At 33.7% G+C, this 26,744-nt stretch overlaps 1 protein-coding gene across 13 annotated transcripts in view; it reads right to left on the minus strand.

Annotated features, from left to right (window-relative positions):
• The window catches only part of LOC118282010 (small conductance calcium-activated potassium channel protein), a 339,202-nt gene that overhangs the window by 127,119 nt on the left and 185,339 nt on the right, over positions 1 to 26,744 (minus strand). For 11 of the 13 annotated variants that reach the window (XM_050707802.1, XM_050707809.1, XM_050707806.1 and 8 more), the window contains exons 3-4: positions 10,034 to 10,777; positions 8,868 to 8,969 (exon numbers count right to left, since the gene is read on the minus strand). In XM_050707802.1, the coding sequence (XP_050563759.1) occupies positions 8,868 to 8,969; positions 10,034 to 10,771 (840 nt within the window). In that variant the 5' untranslated portion in view covers positions 10,772 to 10,777. The remainder of the gene's footprint in view (positions 1 to 8,867; positions 8,970 to 10,033; positions 10,778 to 26,744) is intronic. The other 2 variants (XM_050707813.1, XM_050707812.1) reach the window with 1 other exon arrangement.

A 26,744-nucleotide genomic window follows, 5' to 3' on the forward strand; every position in this document is an offset into this window, starting at 1 on the left:
TCACACTGAATTAAGCTTTTAGAGTTTAAATTTGGGCGGTGCATGGGAGTGTTAACGTTGCTGGATATTGCCGGTGTATTTTCGTAGAACATTTTAGTTAGGTTAAATTGTAGAGGTAGAACGGGTGAAGTTATTACTCCAGTATAATTTTGTGAGGAAAATACATGGTTTGTTAAGGTAATTTTATACAACATGGTGTTTGAAAAACGAACAAAAGAATCATAAATGTTTATTTGCCAATATTACAGCGTTATTAGCTCCATGCCATAAATTAAATATAAAATAATAATCATAATATTATCAATTCGGGGTGCCCCTGAATGTCGTGGTGGCCCGGAGTTTTCTAAGAGTTTGAGAGTGAGGAAACCTGAGCTTATAATATCTAATTATAAGTTCGAAAACGACAACCCGCGTTAATCAAGCGTAGCGATTAATGCTCAAACCTTCTCCGTGTGAGAATAGGTCTTCGGCCAACAGTGACCGCTTATAGGTTGATGATGTGAAAAATGTAATATGTACCGGGTAAATACTACCCGGTAATATGAAATAAAGAAAATCAAATCACAAGATTAGTACGATCTTGCAAAAATAGAGTTCATTTACGTCAAGAACAAATCTGCCAAAGAGAAAACGTAACAATGGGTAAACTGAAAAAGCATATCCATCCATATGTTCCCAAAATTGCCCTAAATGGAACTCAAACCAAATTAGTCCCATATTGAGATCAATGAACTAATTGAGGCAATAGCCCTGCAGTGATCTCGTTATAAATGTGATAACAAACGCCAATCACTTAGGTCGTTAGTGACCGCAACGGCCCTACGATGCTGCCTTGTGACATTCCTACACCAAGCATATTGAACCGTGAAACAAGAAACATTGGGTTCAATTTTCCAAATCAACGACTACTCGTTATTGCTTCACTGTGGATTCATTTCAATTCTCCCATCAGATGTGATAAATTGTTAGCAGAGTTGAAATCTGTGTATTTAGTATGATTTAAATGACGTAGCTGTTTGAATTTCAAACAAAATGCATAATGGAATAATAACAACTTCAGTACTGATCTAAAATAGAATGGAAAGGTGGTTCTTTAGTAGTCTGTGCTAGTATCTAATACATAAACATTATCTTTTAATTAAAATTCTGTTCAGTTAACAACACTAGAATTGTTTCTATTTTCCTATCCCAAAAATAGCTAAGTCATCATATACTGTAACGGCACCGCTTCAACTCAGCTATTCACAGCTATCTTGTCATTTGAATTTGAATATTAAATCTTATGTCATATGATGTAGGTACCCATTTCATAACGTCAATCAGTATGCTTATAGCCTTTTTATATTGTTTCCAAAGCAAAAAACACCGTGCCGGAGCCGTGCCGTTAAAGTGTAATATGACCTTAAGTTTATAGGTATTCCACGGAGAAAAAAGACAAAACGATAATTTGCGTAATCCTAAAAACACTAAAGAGCAGAAACTTAGCTACACAGATGGCTTAGCAAGAAAAAATAATATTGTATAATGTAGGATTCTCAGTAACGATGCTTTGAACATAGGTAAGCATTTTGCACAAACCACCAAAAAAGAGCTCGCATATTGTACTAAACCTGTTAACCATTTTGCATACCAAATGTACAACGACTTTATGGATACATTTTTGCATATTACACATGATATTACGTTTACACTTTATGAGAAACAATAACCTTAATGCGAAGAAAAATATCTTAAGATTTTTCTCAGATTCAGGCTTAAAAAATACATTTCGGTCTATGTTGTAAAAACTGTTAAATATCACGCTGTATAAGCCTAATAAAAATAAATGGACTCCATTACCTGGCTGTCTTATAGTTATAGTTAGCTATGTGTTAAAATGAGTGTTCCATTACAAAAAATAAATAAAATGTAACTGATCTCACTCAGTGGTTATAAAAACAAAAATTAGCGTACATATAAAAAAGGAATCAATTTAAATGAGAAAGAACATAAATTTGATGATAGATAAGAGCCAAATGGAGTCCAAGACACAAATAAGACGTTAGGAGACGCAATGATAACAGCAATAAACGTTGAAAAAGATTTATTCGATCAAATGTCGCCATGTACATTCCAAATCAGAATGGGATAGCAACAAGATGTAATTGTGGGGAGGAACTTGATATAATAATCAATAAAACCCTTACGTAACCAGTTATTGTATCATAAATCAATAGCTTAGTTACACTGTAAACAAACACAAGGGTATCGCGTGTTATGCTTCATCATCACTTCATAATACATCACTGTTATTATTTTTGAAGAGCATTTTTAGTAATTGTATGTCCATTGTAAATAAATGTTGTTCGGTAGTCTGGAATTTTAAACATAATTATTGTCATATACTACATTCATCTGTCTTTTGGAAAGAATAATGTTAGTAGAAAAAAAAATACAAATGAATAATTTCTTAACAATTAAATATGAGTAGTATACAGTATTTATACTAATTTTATAGGAACTTAGTTGTATTATTACCTCCTGATAGGAATACGTCGAGGTACACGTCACTCTGTATTATAACATCAATATAAATTATTTTCATATAAATATTATATGCTATAAAATATCAATTGATATTTAAATGCTTACATTTGCTTACATTACTTAAATGCTTACATTTAAATATCAATTAAAATAATTTCCCAATTCCATTAAACTCCGTACATACACAGAAACGATTAACGCAATAAATTTCAATTTCGAACAGGAATTCTAAAGCCAATCCCAAAGCGGTGTTTGACAAAACAAAACATACAACCGAACTGTTATGTTAACAGATTTGAAATGTTTATGTGTTTGTTTGTTAAAACACTTCTCACCCGTTAAATCGATCATATCACGACCCGATCAGAGCACATTAGTTCAATGTAATGGAACGTATTGTGTGACCGCATCCAGAGCATAATTTATACGGCAAGCCCCTATATGGGGGCCTATTGTGGCGATTTGGAACTATGCCATAGTCATCTCGGATGACCACCGATATTTGGATGCTGAAATAGCATCTGGTACAGACAGCACAGAATGTTAAATAAGCATTTAAATTCATGGTTAATTCTAACAATTCTTGTTCATATTCAAATGAGTTTGCCTAAAAACAGAAAAGGATTCGGTCTAATAGAATAGGAGACTGTATATTAAGTTTTATTGCACCCTAAGGTACGATAATCGACGAGTAGTGTTCCCGACCATTCTGCTACATTAATCTCAACGAGACATTACAGCGACCGCGGTAGTGTCTAAGACAGTGGCTTGCATAATGATCTTTGTATTAATGATCTTTGGATAAGATTCAAGCTCAGTGCCAAATGCTGTTTGTGCTATTATCATAAAGATGTCTGTTCATTTTAATACCATTTGCTCAGAAACAATTGCATCGTGAGAGTAGAATTCTTATTTATGAGTCTCCTTTCTTTTGTTTTCTTTTCACATGTTTTGCTCACACATTCTGATCAAGCATTCAGTGGAGAGTAACATCAATTTATTAGGAGCCGGAAATGCGAAAGGGCCTTTAGTTTTCGATAACAACTACTTTGGCTCAAAATATTCGATCGTAACATATTTTCTTTGGAATGGGAATTACAGTCTTTTCCTTTTTGCCACATGTCTCGTGTATAATACGTTGTAGTCCAAGTGTCATAAGGGAAAAAGAAGCTTGAGATTGGACTCATAAGAGAGCGACTCCTTTAATTTTTTTCTAGGCCAATTAGATAGATCGAACTCCTAAATGCGTAAGATGTATGTATGTTTATTTCTCATTGGTAGCCTAAACAAGGAACTGTTCATTTAATTCAATAGTGTTTACATTTTACCCGTACATCCATAGTCCACTCTACATTGTTACATACTGTAAACAACAGAGCTTAAATACAACACGAGGAGAAAGATAACCCTTTTTTTACAAAAATTACCTTAATACTGCAAAAGAACAAACAAAATATCATGGTCAGCCTAAAATAATATAATTTCGAGAATCCTACACTAAATCCCTTATCTAATTACCTGCTTGAACCAGCCTAAATAAGCACGAAACGTGAAATTTCACGTGTCAAATAAAACCACTTTAGTTCTCAGTGGAGTTTAATATGAACATCGCTGTTCTGTGGCATGGTGTAATTATCTTCATATTGACCACGACACCGCACCGAATGGAGCCAAATTTAATCAGCATACAATCGGTTGCATGCAAAACACATTTGGAGCAATAAACGATGGTCGAATGGTTTTAATACGATTTTCCAGACTATCGCCGTTTTGGTGTAACTAAAATGCATGGGAATATGATTCTAGTTTTTCAATAAAAAAATAATCATATTCTATTTTCTAACGTTTAGTATTCTTATAACAAGTAACGTATCCAATTAATCACAAATTAACTCAAGTCGATTTTATTCCTAGCTCTAATAAAAAACTTTATAAAAAAATACCCTAAAGACTCAGTTGCGTGACACATTTTGAAAATTACGTCATGAATTAAAAACTGGCGAGGAAACGTAATACGACTTTAAACTGCTTTGGAAACCAACTCATAAAAAAGTCCAAACAAAACTCCGTGAGGTCCTTTACCTACACAAGTACAATGAGTACATCAATTGTGCAGAACCGGAAAGTGGCATTAAGGTGGAGGATAATGCAGGGCAGAAGAAAAATTGGTTTATAATTCAAACGTAATGGTAGTACGGATGGTCTTAGAATTTAAAGGTTATATTATTTTTATACGTTATCTCAAATTACTGTCCGTGAATGGGAATTGTGTTGCGGATACATTTTTGTGAGGTGCTCTTATCAAATTATAGTACGTATCTTTGGTTTTTGAGTCTTTATTAATAAAGACTACGAACTCAAAATATCAATCAATTCAGATTGAAAAGATCAATTCCTATCTTTAACTAGATGTTGTGGGTACAGGTGTTTTTCTTTGTAACCGACTTCAAAAAGGAGGTTCTTAATTTGACCTATATGTATGTTTGTACGCGACTATCTTGAGTTTAACTGAATAGATTTTGATGCGGTTTACAGCATAGTATATTTCAGACTGAGGAGAACGTTCAGTTATATTACCCGACAGAAAAAATGGAGGTTCGTACTTAAACATTTAATTAAAAAATTTTGAATTACAACTTGCGAATCATTTATTATGATCAGAGGATAATAGTTATCGTATATGATTGTAATTTTCTGATATAAATTTTCAAGCCTAAAATTTTTATGTCTAAATTTTTACTGACCACGAAAGCAAACTAAAGCTGGTGCATGACATATGAAACCGTTTAAAAAGTTGGACCATAAAATCCCCTAAAGCTAGATAGGGATAGTGCAGAATATATTGCTCTGTTGGGGCTTACAGACAGAACTCGGATCCCAGACGGCCGATTCGATGGAGTCGGGCAGAATTCCAAGAGCTGATTAGGTATAAAACATATTTTATTTTGGATGCATTCCACAAATAAAACATAAACAGTGGAATGACTGTCTTCTTGCATTCAGTGAACTGCTTGCATGGTGAGAGTTAGTGCTCTTACCTAAGACATGAAGATAAACATCGCTTTGACCGATATGTACAGTTTGTTTAGATTACTCGACCTACAACGAATTTTGCAATAAATTACGCAGATCTTACAAAGATAGGATGAGTTCGTAATAATTATAATAGAACATCATGTCTCGTCGATAGACGATAGATAGAGATAGAGATAGAAATAATTGAGAACATAAATTTATTTTCGCGTGAAGTGTCAATCTTCATCGGTAACCTTATATAATTTATTTTATTGCCATGTAGGCTGTGATCCTGTTCATACAGTCAATGACCGAAGTCGACCTCTTCATGTATATGTAAAAAAACAATGAAAATACGCTTCCAAAATTTGTCCTGGAGACAATAAATCATTTTAACTATACTCAGTTTGGCAAGAGATTTTAGCAGTGGTGCCAATTACTGGATCTTGGCTGATATGAAAGGATTGTGTAACTATAAAATAAATGTTCCATTATTTCGACAAACACATTTGAATATATGAGAATGGAACCAGTGTTAGTTTTTTTTCTATTTGGAACATAAAAATCACACTATGTTTTACTTAAAGATGCGTTTTATTAGACGAGGGGTTAATGCAAACGGCTGTATTTTCCAAAAACGAAAGGCATTCATTCACACCAACTGCATTTAGAGCACACAGTGGAAGCACTAAAATTAATTTTACAATGCTCCGACACTTAGATAATAGAGTACTAACAATAGGCACCTCTAACAATGACAATGAAATCCGAGCTTTAAACGCCTAAATGCGCAATAAACCACTATTTTCCACTCGATAATCTTCAAACAAAAATGGAAGAATAAATCGAATGGACAATGAATTTGGTTCTCGATAAGTTATTCTTAGTCTATTTTTCTTTTTGTAGTTTGAGTAATTAATATCAAGAATTTATGTCCCTATCAAGAAACTTTCAAACTTTTTTTCGTCTGTCTCTATGCAAATGCAACAGTAATAACAATGTTTAAGATACTTTATAAACACATTAATTCCTGAACTACTAATTATTTAGAAAATAAACCAGTGTTACAGTACTAAACGCGTTTACTGTCGCAAGCGTGGGTCGGGAGCTTATAAAAGGGCACATAATGATTGCTGAAAAATAAAAGAGTCATAACCTAAGTTATCTTTTATATCGTTACGAGTTATATGCCTACGCACAGTAGGAATTGTAATTGAAGCTTGAACCAATCCACTTGTTAGTCGCTACTTCCACGATAATAGCATCCATTAAGGAAAATGTTAGCATTTTCGTATTTCTACCAAAAAAACCGAGTAACTTGTTGAAAGCATTTCGGTTGTGATAGTTAATCTAGCGCAAAACTTTTAGGTTTCAGTTAATGGTCACAATTTGCATAGGACTTACTTATTTTAGTATTAATAGAGATTTTGCTAAAAATATTTTAATACATAAATCCCAGCCCATATTATTAAATAAGTGCATGATTTCCTAGATCATAAAACATTTTCTAAAAGTTATAAAATTACTAAAACAAAACAACACTTGATACAAGTTTTTGTTGTGAACACAACACATAAAGCAGTGCCCCATTATCTAATACAACTAGTAACAGACAGAGCATTCAGATTTAAGGAAATTATCTAATTACAGAGTCAGGGTACGAGTCTACCTTAGCAGGCAACACATTTTCTGTCCAATTTGCCTCACTTAAGTAATTATATTCACTTAGGCAAAACGTCTGGTCTCCTGCCAAATTGTATCGCAACTGTCCATTATTAAGCACATTAAGGAATATTCAAGTTAATCCATTTACTAAATCTAGTAAAGAGTGTCACGAACCTTGAACTTTGTTGATGATGTCATAAAATTTCTAAAAATATTATGCATGAAACGGCCGGGTGAAAACGAATTTTCCCGCAAGCGTCAGGTGGGAAGGCTTTATGATCCGACAATAAAATTGATGGCGTCTTGATGCAAAATAATCCCCAATATCACGGTGCTTTACTTGCACGTACGAACGACTTTTATTACTTCGGTGTTCGATATCAGTGAATGAACTGGATACCAAACTGTACTACACGAATTAATGAGGATCAAAATTTAACATTGATCCTTTGCGTGTTTTGGTATTTATACTGTTTATTTTAATTTAAGATCACTCTTTAAGTTTATTAAAAAAAAGTTAATATTGTAAATGCTTATTCATATCATGTAGCTTGATTGATAAATAATTGTTTTACCTACCGGCTGAAAAATAAAGTTCAAATTGGATTTTTTTACGCACACGTGAAAAAATACCTAAACTAAACATATTTGATTGTTTAATTTTCTCTAGCTCCTTTGTTTAAAACCTAAAATCGTTAAAATAAATCCACGTATCATAATAAAAATTAAACATCTGAAATAATTATAAACCTTGTCAAAATAATAACGATATAATCTGGAACTGAATGTAAACTACCACTCAGTAGCAACATAAAAGAAAACGTTATCTAAAAATGTTTTGAAAAGCGACATTTCTGTGCAATCTAATCATCGATCTAAAGTGCATAGCGCTACCTATATCCATCAAAACAATGCGAATGAATGGATAGCTAATGATTGTGTAGGTGCTGTGTAGTTTGCCTGAGTAATGGGTTCCCAAAGCGATGACAAAACGTTTTCGTTGACTTCGGAATTCCAAAATGAATACCCAAAACTGCAAATCATGATCGAGGTGTAAAATATAATGATTTTGTAAAGGTATCACCCTTTGTGCCAAGACACTCGATGGTCTAAGTCAATTTGTCGAGTCTCGAATAAAAGTGCTCGATGATATTTTTGCTTGAACAAAGTGATGAACAGAAAACGATTTGTTCGTGACAAGCAATTTTGGTGCCAGGGTAAGATGTCAGGGGCGTGGGGGGAATGGCTAACGGTGGTCATTAGACGAAGCTATAGGGACGACACATTCGCCAACTAACAAATTACTTTGGTGATAAATCCACAGATACCTGCTTTTCGACTGTACAACCTGACGTGGGTCGTGACTAGTGTGGTGTAGGTAATTCTAAAACTAATTCAGTTTAAATGTTTCAGTTTCTTATTTGTGTCGTGGCTTAATTACTAACATGCTATGCCGCTAATTTCAAGTTGCAATCTATTTTAAAATCTAACTGCATAGTGCTTTGCTTTGCTTTGAAAGTTTGTGTCGGCTGTGTAGGTTGTTCTTTGAACGCTAAATTACTGTTATTATCTGAAACAGGTTACTAGAAATTCAATAGGAGGGAAATTGTACAGTCGATAGCGGTATTCGACGGTGCATAATCCAATAGGTTGAAGCCCACCGTTTTAACGTAGTTAACAGTATCCCCCGTGGCTTCAGTGAATGCACGTCTCAGCCGGGCTCGGCGCGTCTGCGACAGGGTTTGTGGACAGAGGAGCAGCCCCTGTAGGTTAAAAACAGAAATCAAATCAAAGGACTAATTTGATTTGATTTAGTTAGATGGGAGAACCCGTCTCAAGACCCGTACACAGCACTTACACGCCATCTGCATCGCGGTTTACTAAGAGCCAGGATAAGACTGTCCAGGAATATATCGCTTTATGGAAATGATTTGGTATGATCCATCAAAATACTGATATTCACACTAAATGATACACCTAGAACACACAATTAGTATTACTACAACACCGATTAACACAGTGTACCATCATACAGTATGATTTGTATTCATCTTGCGAGGCTTTTTGCTAGTTCTAATCTCGAAATTGCCTTGAGAGCTCGAAAGAGTGTTACAACATTGCCAAGTGTCGTAGGAGCGAGTTAAATGGCCGTGAGTTGTAAAGGCAGACATTAAGAAAAGGCTCATCTCGTTGAAATTTCTGCCAAAGAGGCCTTCACAACGGTAGAACTTTCTGTCAATGTCTGATTGCTTGACAAAGTAACGGCTCCTACGTTTTACCTTTTCTTTTTGCATTTCTTTAGGCGCCGAGCGTTACAGCTTTACATAATACTGCGATACAAATATTTTAAAAAGCATTTCTACGACTTTCTAGCTAAGTATGTACAAATTATATAACAATGTCTTTTTTTGTTTAAAGGCAACAATTTTTTTGGTAGATTTAATATTTTAAAGATTGTATTCTGTTATGGAATATTTTTTTATATAAAATTACTTTAATTTAATGTTTATTTTGATTTTTATTTATTTTAATTTGAGCTTATTTATAAAAACAACATCTAAATGTTTGTATAATTCGAAGCAACGGCTGTTTCAATTTGTTCAGTAAACAATGGAAATTTCTTGTTTACCGACTATCCTGTCCCTAATAATTACCGCCGTCGTATGATAACTATGCTAAATCTCTACGCTAACTTGTTAAAAGTCAATTTAAAAGCGCCTACAATTGCATAAACACACTTATATGCTTACGCTAAAAACGAAAAAAATCTACAATGTATGATTCGTTGAATAAAACAGTGGCGCCACCTAACAAAAGGGAAACGTACCTGTTTGAAAGGGCGCATACCCCCGTTGATTCGCAGAGAGTCCGCGGCGATGCCAGCGATGCCGTCTCCTGGTTCTCGCAATTGCCGCAGAGAGGCGCTGGGGTGGTGGTGAGGGTGATGAGGGCAGTGCGCCGCGCATGCGCTAGATTCAGGTTGCGAACTCTGGCGGATTATTCTTGTACTAGTTGTTGGCAACAGTAGCGCCGGGGGTTGTATGACGGGGCACGTACTGACGGCATGGAGCGAACTACAGCCGCAAGGGTAGTGCACGGCCGAGCGAACGCTCTCTCGCGACACAGAGCGCGCTAGTTGTAGCGCTGAAATTGGCGCGGTGGACTGTCGCCGCTCGCAGACGCGACATCTCGAGTATGTTTGCGGAACTAACTGGCAGGCGGTCACTGACCCTCTGTGTGAGCACGTCGCTACGGGAGACACGAGTGTCTGAGGTCGGTCTGCCGGTTCCCGACATTGGAGCTCGATGTCAGGGACACTTCTTGCGGTGCCTTCTTCCATTCTGATAGATGTTGCACTTTCCTCACTGCCAGGCCCGCCTGATAATTGAGGTCGTAGATGAGTGGTACAGTCTTGTCTTTGCAGAACTGGTTTAACTGTTCTGTTTTCTGATGGAACAATGACGGTAACTGAGGGTCCAGTGACGAGTAAGCTCGCAGTCTCATCACTGCTGCCGTAGCCAGAGTTAGTGATGGCTTCTGTGCTGTCAGTTGTTGGAGCCGACATGTTTATCTGAAACAATGAAAATATTCATTAATAACATAATAATTTAACTTGACTCATAATCTCAGTTTATGAATATCCCGCTGTGAAAGGACCATTAATTGCCGAAAATAATAAGTGACAGGCGTCGTTCTGAACTATTATTTATGAACAATATCAGACGGTCTAAATATAATATGAGAGGATTACGTCGTGACGGTCGGCACACCAATAACTCTACTAGTCGTAAAGAATTTATCGTTCCCATATTAACCTAAATGGAGTTAATAAATATTGTAACTATAAATGTTACCGTAATTACATCACTAAAGGGTTTCAATCTTTGATCATAATACCATTACTATTTTTCTATTTTGCTTTATCAAATAATATCTAAGTAATAATTCCTTTTAAACGAATATAAACCGATATATATTAAAAATACCCCTTTACATTGATCTGTTTTAAAAGACATTTTAGAAGTACATCCTTAAAGAATCTATATCGGGAATCGTGTGGGTGAACATTCGATTTCCTTACTCCTTCTCGAGTTTCCACCGAAATCAGATTTACAAATGTCAATCTTGTATTATACCTTGTGTATAACAACATAAGACATACATCATATACATGTATACTTCCCGAAGGCGACTTGTCACTTAGCGGTTCATTTAAGGGCCCTTGGAACCGAAACTTTTCTTTGACTTTCATAAAGAAACTTTCTACTAAGGATACTCAAGTCGTGTGTTATTCGTGTCACTATTTTATAGGTAAGTATCATAGATGGATGTTGTATTGACTTTTATGAGTATTTATGACGCTGAAATATTAAGATAGAAAAAGGATGTCAGATCGAAAGTTATCATCAATATCTACGACTTATCGAACAATTAGTAGTTTAGTATAAATTAACTCAATCATGAGATCTCAAACTTTTGAAGCAACTACTGTTAGGTTTCGGATTTTAAGACTTAAAACCGATGCATAAAATACTAATCAACATTTTATCACTTATACCTACTGAGTAAAATATTTTAACATAGCAATCCTTCGACCTCGTCCCTTAGGCGCCGTAAGATGCATCCACCTACAATGTGCACTTAGGGAACACGAGACGCGATTTACTTCGCCTGCCTCGTAACTACTAACGTTGGACGCCCCGCTAATATACTTAGGATATTTTATTTTTTAAGTAAAATGGTGGAAGGTTACCTAATCAGTATTTAGCAGTGAAGCTATATAAAAAAGTATCTGTAAATAGTATTCTTTCAGTATTCAAATTAGCTCTTTGCTTCTGAAATGGTATTTTTTCATGGTATTTTGATTTGAAATTCTAGCATTTGGATTAATATTATTGAATATCTATAAAATAATATGCATTTTAGATACAAGAGATAAAAATATGAGCTATTTTCAGCTTTAAAATATACTTCCAGATTTATTGAAGCTACGAGAACGTTGAATATCAAGCATTCACGCATCATTTCATACATCGACCTATTTTGAAAGAGGATTTAAATAAAATACGAACGAGATGAATTCTTGATAATCATTTATTTCTCACAAAGGTATTGAATAAAATCTGCATTCAAATGCAGGTTGCCTATGTTCTTTAGAATTTTTAAAATATCCAATGAAGAAATTTAGAAAATCACTTTTCAATAGCTCAATATTTTTTTGTTTCAATACATTAATGTAACTTTACTTTTGAACTATTAAACAGTTCAATTGGCAATGTGTTTGCACGATTTTTGATTTTTTTTTTTATTTTCTTAAATAAATTACGTATGCACATTACACATTTACACCAAAAAATAAATGCAAATTTAATAAGGAGCGTCGTATAAGTGCTCAGGAGAAAGAAGTGTAGCGACCCTAATTCATTTTACATGAAGCGGCAAAGTAATATTATGTCACTAGAGACCTATTTCCGACATCACAGAATAATATCTTTGTACCTTTTAGGGATCACAAGTGTGACGTTTGCCCCTTAAGTCTATAAAACATTAGTATAAAAGGCGCTACTTTATGAGAAAAGAATAAATTGGTGATGACTTAAGTGATTGTAAGTACGGCGTTTTAACTCTTCGTCATAGGTGGTGGGTGACACTTAACAACATTTCAGTTTAAGTAATAGTACAGGTAAGGGGCCAGTTGAGAAGCTCCTTCACGTTAAATAACTTTTAATTAAGATATAGTTTAAGAATATGTAGTTTTTCATAATCACGCTACGATTTATAAAAATAGTATTTTAGAAATAAATTGCAATTATTATTAAATAATAAGACTTCCCAGCGCTGACGGAAAAATTACATGTTAAACATGCATAAATATAAATATATACCATACAACAATTAAGTAGTAAAATGGTTTTTCTCGGAAAATTAATCTCTCTTCGATCTGTGTACAGTTATAATATTTGGATACCTATTGTTTTGTAGGAAAAGCCTTGTTTGTAATAATAAAATAGAGTACCCACAAGATGATATTTTCCCGTTTCTAATACTGGATATTAAATAACAACAATAACTGACAAAGACAAATAAATTTTGGCTCGTGTAAGAATGTTCCCGGTTCAAATATTTTCCTTGTGGAAATAAACTGTAATAATATACGGAATCGTGCTAATTTAATTATAATTTTATAGCAGGTCAATGTCTGCTATGAGAACATTATACAAAATAAAAAACGTTGAATATGTTTTGATAGAAATATATTATCTAAATCGTAAACCGTAAAACCGTATAAAGCAGGTGTTAATAAACCAACAACACGAGGGACCACAAAATGGAACATAAAAACAATTCATGATTCATTTTATGTTACACATTTTCCGAGGCCTCCGTCGGAAGTCCTCGAGAGGATTATGATACCTTTTGGTGTAACCCACAAGGATTTGCCAAGTTGGATAGGATCCCGGATCGAAGTGCTTGTAAAAATAAATTTATTAGACTCACACAAGTCCAGTGGGCTTACAACTGCGGTAATACGGTTTTAACAACGTTATTTGAATGAGAAAATTGTGTGGGAAAAAGATCAGTACAAATAAATAGTACTACTCATGGATCTGGCTTAATAGAAAAAGATATATGTAGGCTTGTAAAGCTTCTGAAGTTTCGGGTGTCCATGGTCGGGGGCAATTGCTTGCCATCAGGTGAACCGTCTGCTTGTTTACCGGCTTATACCATAAAAAAGATGAATTATGATTTTCCGTTAAGAAGTATCTTAGTTAGTGCTACACGTTAGGTTCGATGAAGAAAACACAGCAATATTTGAGAAAATCTACAACAATTACAGTCCATAATAGGATCACTAGCAATTATCGTTTTGTGTAAGAAACTTGGATGAAACTGCAGAAGCTATCCAATTTAAATATTGTGACCAGCTAACCAGTATCACGTATATATTATTTGATTCCAATAACGAAGTTATCGATTGTAACCAAGACAAGAGACAATTTATTTTTATATTGCAGAAAAATAAATTGGCTAGATAATCCCTGAAGGCACGGTCTTGAATATTGGCGGGATGTCTTAAGGGATTATGTTCTAGACATCGTATTTCATTTTCCTATCGGTAAAGCTCACATGTTTATAGGTAATACTAAAAAGAAGATTCAGGGTCATTATTAAAAAAAGTCCAAGAGTAACTACCAGTCTGAAATAAATCTAAGTAATTTTTATAATAACTGTCGTGAGACATGCTTAATTAAATAAAAATCACGGTTTATTCACGTAATTTAATGAAGAAAAGCTTTACAAGTTTAACCTACGTCAAAGCTCATGCTGCATACGCATGCATAAGATCAGCTCATGATGAAGAGTCCCTCTGTGACTCGAAACTAGTAGAGCTTTTCTCCATTAATTTACGTGAGTAAACAGTGTTTTTTTGTTAATTAAAATCCAAGCAATTTTTTTTCTTAAGAAAAGTTAGAACAAAGAAAAAGTTCAATGTAATCATTCAATTTAAAAATCCAAGTCTGCACTGAACAGCTCAGCAAAAGTCCTTACGACAAGTTCCTAAGAATTTGCGACTAACTTTTAAAGTTTTAACACGACAGTAAAATGTAGTGGCAGCATTAACCTTTTAGTACTATCGAAAGGAAACTGCATTTTTATTCAGAGCATGTGGTACTTTAGAAGTCTGGGTGTTAACAAAATTCATGGAGTGGAGAAGAAAGATGTGTAGATCGGATTTACAACATAGTAGTTCGGTGTAAACTAGTGTATTAGAGCTAAAGATGTATCGTGATTGACTTTCGTGAAGGTTTTATATAATTTTAGTCTTTGATTACAAATGCTTTTTTATCGATTTTAGAGGTCTCTTATTATTTACATAACATCATACGTTAATAGCATATGAATGTTAAGAGCCCAATTGAGCCTAAGAGTTTGAAAATTAATCACTGCGTTTATAGTCCAGTCATTTGGTAGTTTTACCTGGAAAATTTACCGGGAGTTTTGAAAATTGGTGAATTTATAGATTTGGGTATGCTCTTTTCGAATTTCAACTTTGCCACCTCGTACAACCGCCGCTCGCGCCGCCATATTGAAAAAATGGCGCCTAAAAACGGTTTTTTATTAATATCTCCGTTCCGGATCATTTTACGAAAAAATATTTATTTACAAAATTAAACTAGAAAAAAATTTCGACAATTTATGTATTGATAACTTTTTCATAAAATCAATAGTTTTGGCGTACGAGCGCCGCAAAGTATTATTCATCTGCACCACCACGTGTACAAACAATGTGTTTTTTTTAAATGTATCAATTCTTAAAAACTAATTATGATATCTCGTTCAAACCAATTTTCTTTGAAAGTTTCCATTAAAATCTACAGCATATATTTTATTTTTAGTTTTCTTACTCACTTATTTTAAAAGTTAGAGGGCAGGACACATTCGATAGACCTCATTTTTCCACTTTGGAAGTGTCTATCTTTCAAACAATTGATTTTGACGAAAAATGGTTTTAGGAACCATGACGTATTTTTAATGGCCTATCCATCGACAACCATCACGGATAGGTTAGACGAAAAAAAATTTTTTTGTAGAGGTGCAGTGACCGCGCGCTCTCCGCCCTCTATCTCGGAAACGGCGCACCGTATAAAAAAAAAGTTTAGACATAAGTTGTAGAGAATTTTGTATTCTACAATATTGGTATTAAATGCAAATACCAAAAACCCACAGGAAATGAGATATTTCCAAAAAAGCGCAAAAAAAACGTTTTTGGGACCTTTGGACCTTAAAATTTAATAGTTACCTTACCATATGTAGGTTTTGAGACAAGTTTCAGGCAGTCAATATACAAGTATATACAAAATTACAGCTGGGTATCTCAAATTCCGAGGTGAAATCCTAATTTGACTGGACTAATAATACTTTGCGGCACTCGTACGCCAAAAACTATTGATTTTATGAAAAAGTTATCAATACATAAATTGTAGGAAATTTTTTCTAGTTTAATTTTGTAAATAAATATTTTTTCGTAAAATGCTTCGGAATGGAGATATTAATAACAAACCGTTTTTAGGCGCCATTTTTTCAATATGGCGGCGCGAGCGGCGGGTGTACGAGGTGGCAAAGTTGAAATTCGAAAAGAGCATACCCAAATCTATAAATTCACCAATTTTCAAAACTCCCGGAAAACTTTTCAGGTAACCCCCTTTTTATCTACCAAATGACTGGACTATTATTCAAGGCTTGGTATTGTGTACATCACATCTTATAAGTATAAACGGTTACCAAAGGCTTCTTCTCACACGGTTTAAGCATTAATCACCACGCTTGCTCAATGCGGGTTGGCGATTTCAGACTTATAATTAGAATTTATAAGCTCAGGATTCCTTAAGATGTTTTCCTTCCCGTGTGTCAGTGGTGTCTAAATAATCTGGTAGGTTTCTGAACTCCGGACCACAATGACCTTATCGTGTACAGTATCTATTAAAATGTGCTTTGAATGTTTGGGCACATTTCTCTAGGAAAAGAATACGATACGATACATATTGGTATCATATTTTTACTATAAAACTGTCCACTATAGCGTTATTTATTCTAGCTGACCTACTAAAGGGACGTTTCGTTTATGTTGTAAACTAGGAAGAATAAGGGTGCTTTTCTACAAGAGATATGCTTTGCTATGTTGCTATGGATGCGTTTGGCTTCCCCCAACCATATTCATTGGTAGTGGAAACGGACTCAGCTAAGCTGTTTTTTGTATGGAAAGATGCGTGCTATGAATGACTTCCGTACTGTCGATTTTTCGAGCTGTCGAGCTGCACATTTTCTCTATAGCACAGCTACATAGCTGATTATCGGTGAAAACGGTCACATAGTTTCACAGTTCACCTACATATTACATCTTCGTAACCTAGCTACATAGCACATCTTTCTTGGAAAAGCACCCTAAGGCCTCAGTATTTATACTACAACAACATCCTTTTTGTCCATAGGGATGTTTTGATATCCATTATTTATTTTCTTTTTCTTCTTAGCTACTATGTTAAGGCTTTTTATAACAAAATTTGTAAAGATGGATAAATGGTCTGCTTTAGTGAAAGAATTTTGTATGATGAAGTTGACAAATTATTAGCAAGTTGATATAAAAAAATAAGACTGACAATAATAAATTAACCTAATAATTGTTATATAAAAATCATTAAAATCGTCAACGAAATGGACATGGATCAACAATGGACCCACCTTTGTTATAAAGGACCACCTTTAAAAAGAGGATGGCAGATAATCACCGCTATTAGTGGATAGCTTTAGAATCGTAGTTGCATCACCAAAATAGATTCAAATTAATTTAAATGTCGAGTCTATTGCCATTAATTAAGTAACCGAGATCGAATCAATCTGCATAGAACTGAAATAAAATTATGATGTCTATAAGTATAAATAAATTAAGGTATTTGTTCCAAAGAAATTTAATTATAGGTTCTTCAGTCAAAATTGGAAACCAATCAAAGAATTGTTAGAGAAAATTGGTTCTCTGAAGTCGGGTTCAGTGATTAATGGCGTTTTAAGGGGCGATTAAAGAACGTCTTCATTTAAGCAAAAGATGTAAAAACTGCGAGAGAAAAATCGCTTAATCGTATATTTTTGGTGATTTATATTTTAAGGAAAAAGGTAAAAAAGCTGATCGATCATTACGTTTTTAACAGACTTCCCAAAAAGGGGAAGGTTCTCTTCAGTTCTGAAATTGCAAAATAGCTTTACTTTCTCATTAATTCTGAAATTGAAAAATATGTAGTTTTACTTAAAGACTAATGCGATATAATAATTTTATATCATCTATCATCTAGGATTTCATATTACCATAACATAGGTGTGTTTATGAAAAACATAAATATGAACGATTTTATTGGCAATAACAAAAACATAAAAATATACCAGAAACCATTTATAAGCTTGCTGCGAACGAATAATATGCATTTTACGAGTAATACGAGTCTACGTTGAAATTCTGGTAATTTTCTAAATATTTTGGTTCTAAACTAGTTATGAAGGAAATGCTATGTATACGTTCTTTTCGCTATAAAAGTTTATATTTTACGTTCAACAAACGAGTTATGGTTATAAGCTTTTGCGAGTTGAATTTAAGTTCTTGAAATAATATTATAATATTTATTTTAAACTGCTGTAGATAACTGAACCTATAACTTTATAAATGTATTATTTTACTTATAAAACTTAATACATAAACATTGTTTTTACCTTAAAAGGTATTTACCAAGAAAGCTAGTTAAAGATCGCTTAAGTCTTTGATTGCCCATAGAAAACTGTTGAAGGCAAATCCTCCGCTAACGTCGGTCAAAGGTGACCACCACGGCGTTTAATGTGTTAAGTAATCGAAGATATCAAATCTTTCTGCAGTGGCTAGTCGCAGTTTAAATACACCATATTATTTAGTATTTCACCTATTGTAATTGGCAAAATCTCCTAATCTACTCGAACAAAATTGGCAAAAAAAATTCACTGAATTAAAAGTTCAAAGAAGATATCTTAATTGTATAAAAGAAAAGTGTCCTACCTAATTATTTAGACAATTAATGCGTACCTACTTAATTAAAATGAGGATTTTAAACTTTGATTGTTCTTAAACTTAATCTCTCTGTTACATAAATACTGAGATAACATAAAATGGAATCAAACGTAATCTTCTAATTTAACTAAGGATTAATGTAATTACGCGTTCAATTTAACCTTTGATGTTGATTGATTTGCTTTAACGTGTGCACATCTTATATTATATTTTAAATTGCTACTCGTTTCCTTAGTCAGTTAGTCAGATGTTTTATCTGTTGCTTAAAATAAAAAACTTTAAAATACACCCAAACGCTTCTTACTTACGAAATATCAATAATATTTAATTCAAGTATTCATATTATTTTATTGAAGCCGTTGACATAATGTATTTTATTTGTGTGACCCGTTTGTTGCAAGAGCAACTGCTTAACATAAGCTCTCGTAATTTGTTTTTGGATGTCCCTATTTAAACAGGCTTATCCTTTCTTATCTATACTTACCTATTGAAAATCCTATGTGAGTTTGTGTTTGAAAACAAAACATGGGTGATAATGATTATGTTTACAAGATAATCTCTCAGAGGATAAATAATACATTCTAGGGTGCTGTTTCAGCAGAGATGTGCTTTGTAGCTATGCTACAAAGATATAATAGCTAAACTGTAAAACTATGTGCCCTTTTTCACTGATACAAAGCATTGTAGCTATGCGAGGAATATGTGATGTATCGATAGTAGGGATCCATCGTAGCAGCCAGCATCGTAGTAGCCATCCATAGCATGCATCCATAGTACACATCTTTCCATATTAAAAACATAGCTTCGCTGAGTCCGTTCTCATTAGTGTTAAACTATGTGTACCAATGAATATGATTGGTGGAAGCCAAACACATTCACAGCAACATAACATAGCACATCTCTGGTAGAAAAGCACCCCAAATTTCCTTTAAAAACGAAGCGTGTCATTATCAAAGATATATCGTTTTAATTCACGAAACCGTCTTCATTTTATTTTTCCCCGATAAACACTTTATTCGACAAGATTCCATTGTCCTTTAATTTTTGCGGAACGAGCGAAATCCCAAGGGGTGGGTGAGTACTCGATTAATATACAATGAGGTATTATGCAAGGTTGATGTTCTATCCCGCGAACGTCATAATAAACACCTTATCTTGGTGGATATAATCCGTCGGTTAGTTTAACGAGCAGTTATACCATGGTATATTCAAACCTTAGTTATGATTTATTCACAAATTAATTTCATTGATGGTATTGAATGGATAATTGAATAAGGCTTTTGAAAATAAAATACATATACTAGTTTAAAGACAATAATAAAAGTAAAAAATTTCATAAAGTAGGTTCAAACTGCTTTATCAAAATTTCGTGGTGATAAAACCTACTACTTTCACCGTGTGGGTATATCATAATGACATTTCATTATATACTATATTCTATTACTATTCTATTCATTAATAACGATAATTAGAAGACAAGATTAATTAAAAATTGTATAAAAACATCTTAATACAAGTATTGTTTGTCAAAGAAACAGGAATTATTATTTAATTGACGATCAGAATGTTGCCGCAAACTTTTTACCGGTAACTAGGTCAATTTTCCTCACTTTGTTCCACCGGCTTTTAGTTTGTAGTCGGAAACTGGAAAATAATTAAATTACAGAGAAAATGTAACTAGTCATGTAACATATTTTCATTTTATTTTTTGCCTTGTAACTTTGAACCTTGGTAATGTGAGGATTTATGTCATAAAATCCTTAAGATATCGACAAAAATGTGCCTTAACTTTAAAATGTGAAAAACGTCTTTACTAAAGTCGGTCAATTTTATTCTTTATTGCAGTAGGCAGATCACAAAAGTCTTATTCAAAAGCTCTATAAGCACTTGAGTATTCTGAGTATCTATTGAAAAATGAACTGTACTTTAAATATGAAAATGGAATGGAAATATTGATACAGCTAATGAATGGAGCTGTGAACATTTCAATGCAGTATAATTATCTCATTTATATGAGAGAGCCCGTTCAATAAAACTTAACTTCTTCATAAGATTTAATTTGGTAAAAATAGAGGATATTTTTTCTTGCATTATTAAATAACATTGGAAATTATGTGACTAGCACTGCGCATGGACACAAACACACACACATACAAAGAAAAGAGATACATGTATACATATTGCTGACCTGTAAAAAAATACCTTCATGTTTTTCTTAAATATCTAAAGTTAAAGTTAAAGTCTTATTAATATGGAAATAGTTGTATTGTTTACAAATAATATGAATACCAAGTCTATTCTGAACAGAACTATTGACAAAGATACTATGAGAACTGGAAACGTCTTTATCTCCTCGTTCCAGACAGATTACTTGAATACTACCCGTAGTACCCGTTCCAGTAACAACGTAGTTTTCACTAACAACGGCAACGACAATGCACAGAGTTGGCCCTTCCTGTTTATCGCACTGTCAACACTAATGCACTTCTAGATTACAGGCTAGGGTTGCTTGGCAAGAAAATATATTGAATAACATATTTTTGTACTATTGTTTAATTAGTGACAGACAAAACTGCCACGTGTTATGGTTTTAGTTTAAACACGGCACAATTCATTGTTTGATCCACCAAATTTTGTTCTAGTCATGTGTATTTTTAAACGCAGCTATCCATTCATTAGCCATGAAAGTTTCTTAACTTAAACCCAACAAAATTTATATGCAATTTTATCCTATCGTCACAAACAATATTATTGTTGTGCTTCTCAAACAGTTAGCTTCTTTTTTTAACAACAGAAAATTGTACAAAACAGGTAAAATTCAGCGGCTATTGAATTATGTAAATTGGCATCAACTTTTAGGACATAATTTTTTACAATGAAAGTCATATTTTCCGAGGAAAGTATAAAATAAAATAGTAACTTCTCAATTTCATTCCATTATCGTTATCATAATGGACATAAATAACTTAACAGGACAGTATAATATGATCGTTGAGTAAGACAGCTTTACTAGATATAGTTTCTAGTTCTGGGTCAGGCAAATACTATTGCAATTCTGATAACGCAAGGCTATAATATTATTTACTAACTATTTACTTTTCTTTAAAATAAGAAAAACCGCAATCCGACTATAGTATTGTCTTGAGAGTCTCTGCCGTATTCCATTTAATGACATCATTAACTTGTTGTATATACTTTGATCAAATAAAAGTACCATACGCTACTACGCTATAAAACCCGATAATTATATGCGAATGCTAAAAGATATCTCGATTTTGCTAACCCTAGGCGGTAGGGAGGGGGGGTGAAAAGAGGGAGGTGTCGTGTTGCCAGGCTATTATCTCATACACCTTACAACGTTGTTAAAGTGAAGTCACATAATGGGAAGTCCTGTTCCAATTTAAACGACTCATTTTTGTTTCACCATTACAAAACGTTGCTTGTTATAAACGTCGTTTTTCGTGCATTTGAAATAAGGTTCATTTTAGGTGTGAAAAGTTGAATCTGTTTTAAAGTCATTAGTAGTAAAATAAAATGTTGTGTTTTAATCGTAATGTTGTCTGGTATTGTGTTAATTACGTATACAAGTATTTTGTAATCGAGTTTTACCTAAACTCGACTATTATGTACGAATAGAACACAAATTCTGACATAAATGTCAGACATTAATGTCTGTGCTTTTCTTTGTTTAAGTGGGATTAACATCCATTGATTTCTCTTGCCTTGGACAAGGCGAGAGGCAGTATCAGACTCTTACTGACATAAAACCACCCCGTGCATACTTCTGCTCTTTGAGACCATGCTTCGGCACACCCGCTATGTAGTCCGCGGTAAACCAGCTAGGTAGGTAGTGTCTGTACTGGACAAACTTACTTCACTTATACGGATGAAAAGACGGTGATGATGCGACACTAATATAATTATCGTGTCACAATACATTTTCCAGTTACAGGACACTCATGTGTACACAGAGACATTCAATTTTTACACTAAATGTATAGTGTATTCTATATTTAGTACCGTAATCTATTCATACCTTAACTAATAAACATATAAAAAAGCTTATTCATAAAACATTTCGTTTTCAACGATGTTCTAAATCTAGACTTTCCAAAATTTTTAAAACACTCGACGCTATGTAAAATATTTGTGCATTCATAGTTCACAACTCGAAACAAACCTTTGAGAGTCGAGCTATTCAAGGCAGAAAGTAGTAAACAAGTCGCATTTAATCACAGGAAATGAGTTCCATTTTGCGTGATTAAATGCAAATGTATGAAGCGCACTTCAAACGTAGCACTCAAAACGTTCTCTTATCTCGCCTAATTTATAAAACCAGTGCTATTTAGAGAAAACTTTGTGCATGCATTTTCATCTTCATAACAGTTGTGATGTAAAATAATATTTTCGCTCAACTGATGATACTGAAGTAATAAGTTCTTTGAAATAATAAGCTAGATTTTTGGCATAATTATCTCAAACCGAATTTGAAAATTTTAAAAAAGATATTTTTTTTTCTAATTACACTGCTTGATTCGCAAATTTAATCTGCGACCCTTGCTGCAATCACATAATATTTAATTTTAACATTTAATTCTTCTGTAAAACTTATAGGTGATACATATAGAATGCAATTGTGCATTATATTGGCTTCGCCTGCGTTCCCGTTGGATAAAGTCAAAGTCAAATGTGTTATTTCAGACCAAAATGTACCCCTGTTTCAAATTACATCTCGATCCCTTCATCTGTTTTGACGTGAAGGAGTAACAAACAAACATACCAAATATCACATCACATATGTTTGTCCGTCAATCACGCTGAAACTACTAAACGGAATTTGATGAAAATTGGTATACTGACCGGGGTATCACCTGACTTGGGTGATAGGATACTTTTTGTCCCATGGAATCGCAGGCAAAGCTGCTGGCAGAAGCTAGTTAGTAATATTAGTAGGATTAGAAGTAACTCCATTATCGTAGTAATTATTTACCCATTTTAATCATGATTAACCCGGCGTCATGGGGGTTGGGTCTAAAGCGACCCACCAAATTTTGCTTGTAGTTCGGTTACTATCGACGTTGCTGCTCTTCTCAATAGCTGGAGCTGTTGAGTTGTCCGAAGTCAAAAGCTACATGTTAAGTCGTGCCACGGCCACAGTGGGAGATAATTCACAAAGTTTATAAAGGTATGTGAGAACAGTCGGGTAATAATTTCGCGCCATTATGCAACAATTGTTACTTAATCTGAGTTTTTATATTATCTTTGATTTTTTATTGTTATTTACAATTGTAGCTGGTTATATATAGTTCAATGTATTTTATTTGTATTTTTTGTAGGTACTTAGTAAAAAATGGACCGTGAAGAGGCTGAACGACTGCGTATTCTGGCAATTTTACAAGAGTCTGACTCTGATACTGAGTTGTCAGACCAGGATGTGTGTGACAAAGAAGATCACTAGAGTGAGCGTAGTATTTCAATTGACACAGAACAGGATATCTCAGAGTCTGATAATGATGATATTCCACTGTCTATTCGATTGCATAGAAATCGTTCGCGAGAAGAGCAATTTACATCCGAATCGTCTAGTTCTTCAAACGTAAACCGTGAGAATTCTTCGGACTTTTATCATGGCAAAGACGGAACAAAGTGGAATAAGAGGCCTTTTGGACAAAATGTCAGAACCAGAACATTTAAGTAGAAGAGAAAATGTTTGTTGATAATTTTAGTTCTTTTTAAAAAAATATATTATATATAATTAAAACATAATATAACATAATATTTGTGTTTTATTTAATCACAAAATACCCAAAAATATAAACACGCATAAAAATAGTCTATGTTATTTATAAATTTATTGAAATAATTTCGACATTATGAAAGGGTCGGTGAGACCCACCCCAACGTCCGTGTAACACTTTTCCACCCCCATGACGCCGGGTTAACATTTCTAAAGGCAAAACGCGGTAATCAGTAAAAGTATTAAGCTGGGTCTACTGCGAAGTCAAAAGACAAGCTTAAGACTTAGCCTTAATTAATTTTATAAAGAGGGAACAGGTATAAGACAGGAACAACGCTACTAAAGAGGTTATTATTTTGTATAGGAAGATAGTATTTACTAAACATCACAAGACTTAGTTTCATTCTTAATGTTAATAGAAACATTATTATGACATTAAGAGCTTGTTTCACCATTCTTGATTACCTAAATATGCAGATAATTTCATGTTATTTCCGTGCTAACACTATGCTAACACTATATTAATAATTAGATATTGTGAATCATTACTATCCTAAATTAATTGTATTATCTTTTGTATATTCTGTCATTAATTATTGTCAAGTATATTTTATAGAATTACCTACAGCTAACCTAGAGCAAACGATCAAAAGGCTAGGATAATGAAATAGACCTTACCAAAATATGCCTAAAGGACTTGTCTCATGACCGTATCAATATATTACATTTTATGTTGGTAAACGCACCAACGACACAGGACAAGATCCTAATGTGGTGTGGAAAAAATTATTACAAAATGGTTATTCCCTACGAATTAGTACAAGAAAAATTTCATTTTGTTCCATAACATCAAGATCGACCTAGTTCTGGATTGACCAATGTATTTTCTCACGTAGCAACTCTTTGTGTGATTTACAAATTTTTGATACGTATCATATGAAATGAAAAATGCAGCTTTCAAATAATATTGAAAGCTGCATTTTTACACTAAGTCAATATTACATTCTAGTGAATGAGAATGTATTTTCCCTCGGACTAATGTTCATAATTTATCATTAAACAATGAATATACTCATTCCCACATAATACAAGTATCTACTTATATAAAGAAACCCATTTAGTAGTTCAGGAATTCTAAGAGCCTTTCACACAAATCTCCAATACCGGAAAGCTTTTCAATTGAAGAAATCCAATTTACCGAACTCGACCATTTTATAGCTACTTATTATTTTAATAAGTTGAAGTACTTAATGATTGGGATTAGGATTCATTTTATTTAAACTTTTTCTTAAGATTATTTCCTATCAAGAAAAGAAAATTTCATTAGCTGGTTAAAGGAAAATTGAGGGCGGCTCTTTAAAATACAATGAAATCCTTTTTCACGGCTCTGCCTCCAATAGAAATAATCTGGTGACTAAATGAATCTGGTAATTTTGGTGGTTAAGCATCGCATCATTAAAGACTTTCTGCCGCACTCAGAGACATTTAATGGTTTCTCAAACTATTGCTTAGTATTGATTTTGTTCCGAAAACAATTACTAAAGACTGTGTTAAGTAATCATTAAATGACTCTGAGTACGGCGGAAAAATATTTTAATGATGTTTCAAATTAATCACTATACAAATGCATCTAATAAATACAGCCGGTAAACATAATGTCTTCCTTAGAGGCCGTTGAAAATTCGTCTCTAAGACCAAATAAATTATTACTAGAGCGCCCAACAAAATTTCTCGGAGCTCGTTGCCAGTTTCTACAGGAATTTCACTCAAGGCGAGATTAATTGTGTGCTAGTGCCGTGCGGGATCCATATAAAGGCAACTCACCACGGAACCAGGCCGTCAAACTGACGAATGTGTCCAATAAAGCTGCTTGGCGGTCATTTTTCATTAAATACTCTACAGCTGGGTTCAGGTTTCATTTGTCAAATATATCATGTTTTGCTTGTGACAGAGTATTAGAGTAGGTAAAGTCATTGTGGAAGGAAAATCCTTTAAATCAATGGATGCGTTAAAATATTTTGAGTATCATAAATACATGACCAAAATTAATTATTAATCAGGTGATAGATCCTTAATACCTAACTTTAATAATACGTTCTGTAAGAGGTCGCGGGCTTGAAACCTACCACCGGCAAGCACCAATGTGCCTCTTATCGAGACATACTTACTTTCTAAGATTAACAAAACTGACAAACGGTGAAGGAAAACATGGTG

The sequence above is a fragment of the Spodoptera frugiperda genome, chromosome 3, assembly GCF_023101765.2.
Source record: "Spodoptera frugiperda isolate SF20-4 chromosome 3, AGI-APGP_CSIRO_Sfru_2.0, whole genome shotgun sequence".
Lineage (NCBI taxonomy): Eukaryota > Metazoa > Arthropoda > Insecta > Lepidoptera > Noctuidae > Spodoptera > Spodoptera frugiperda.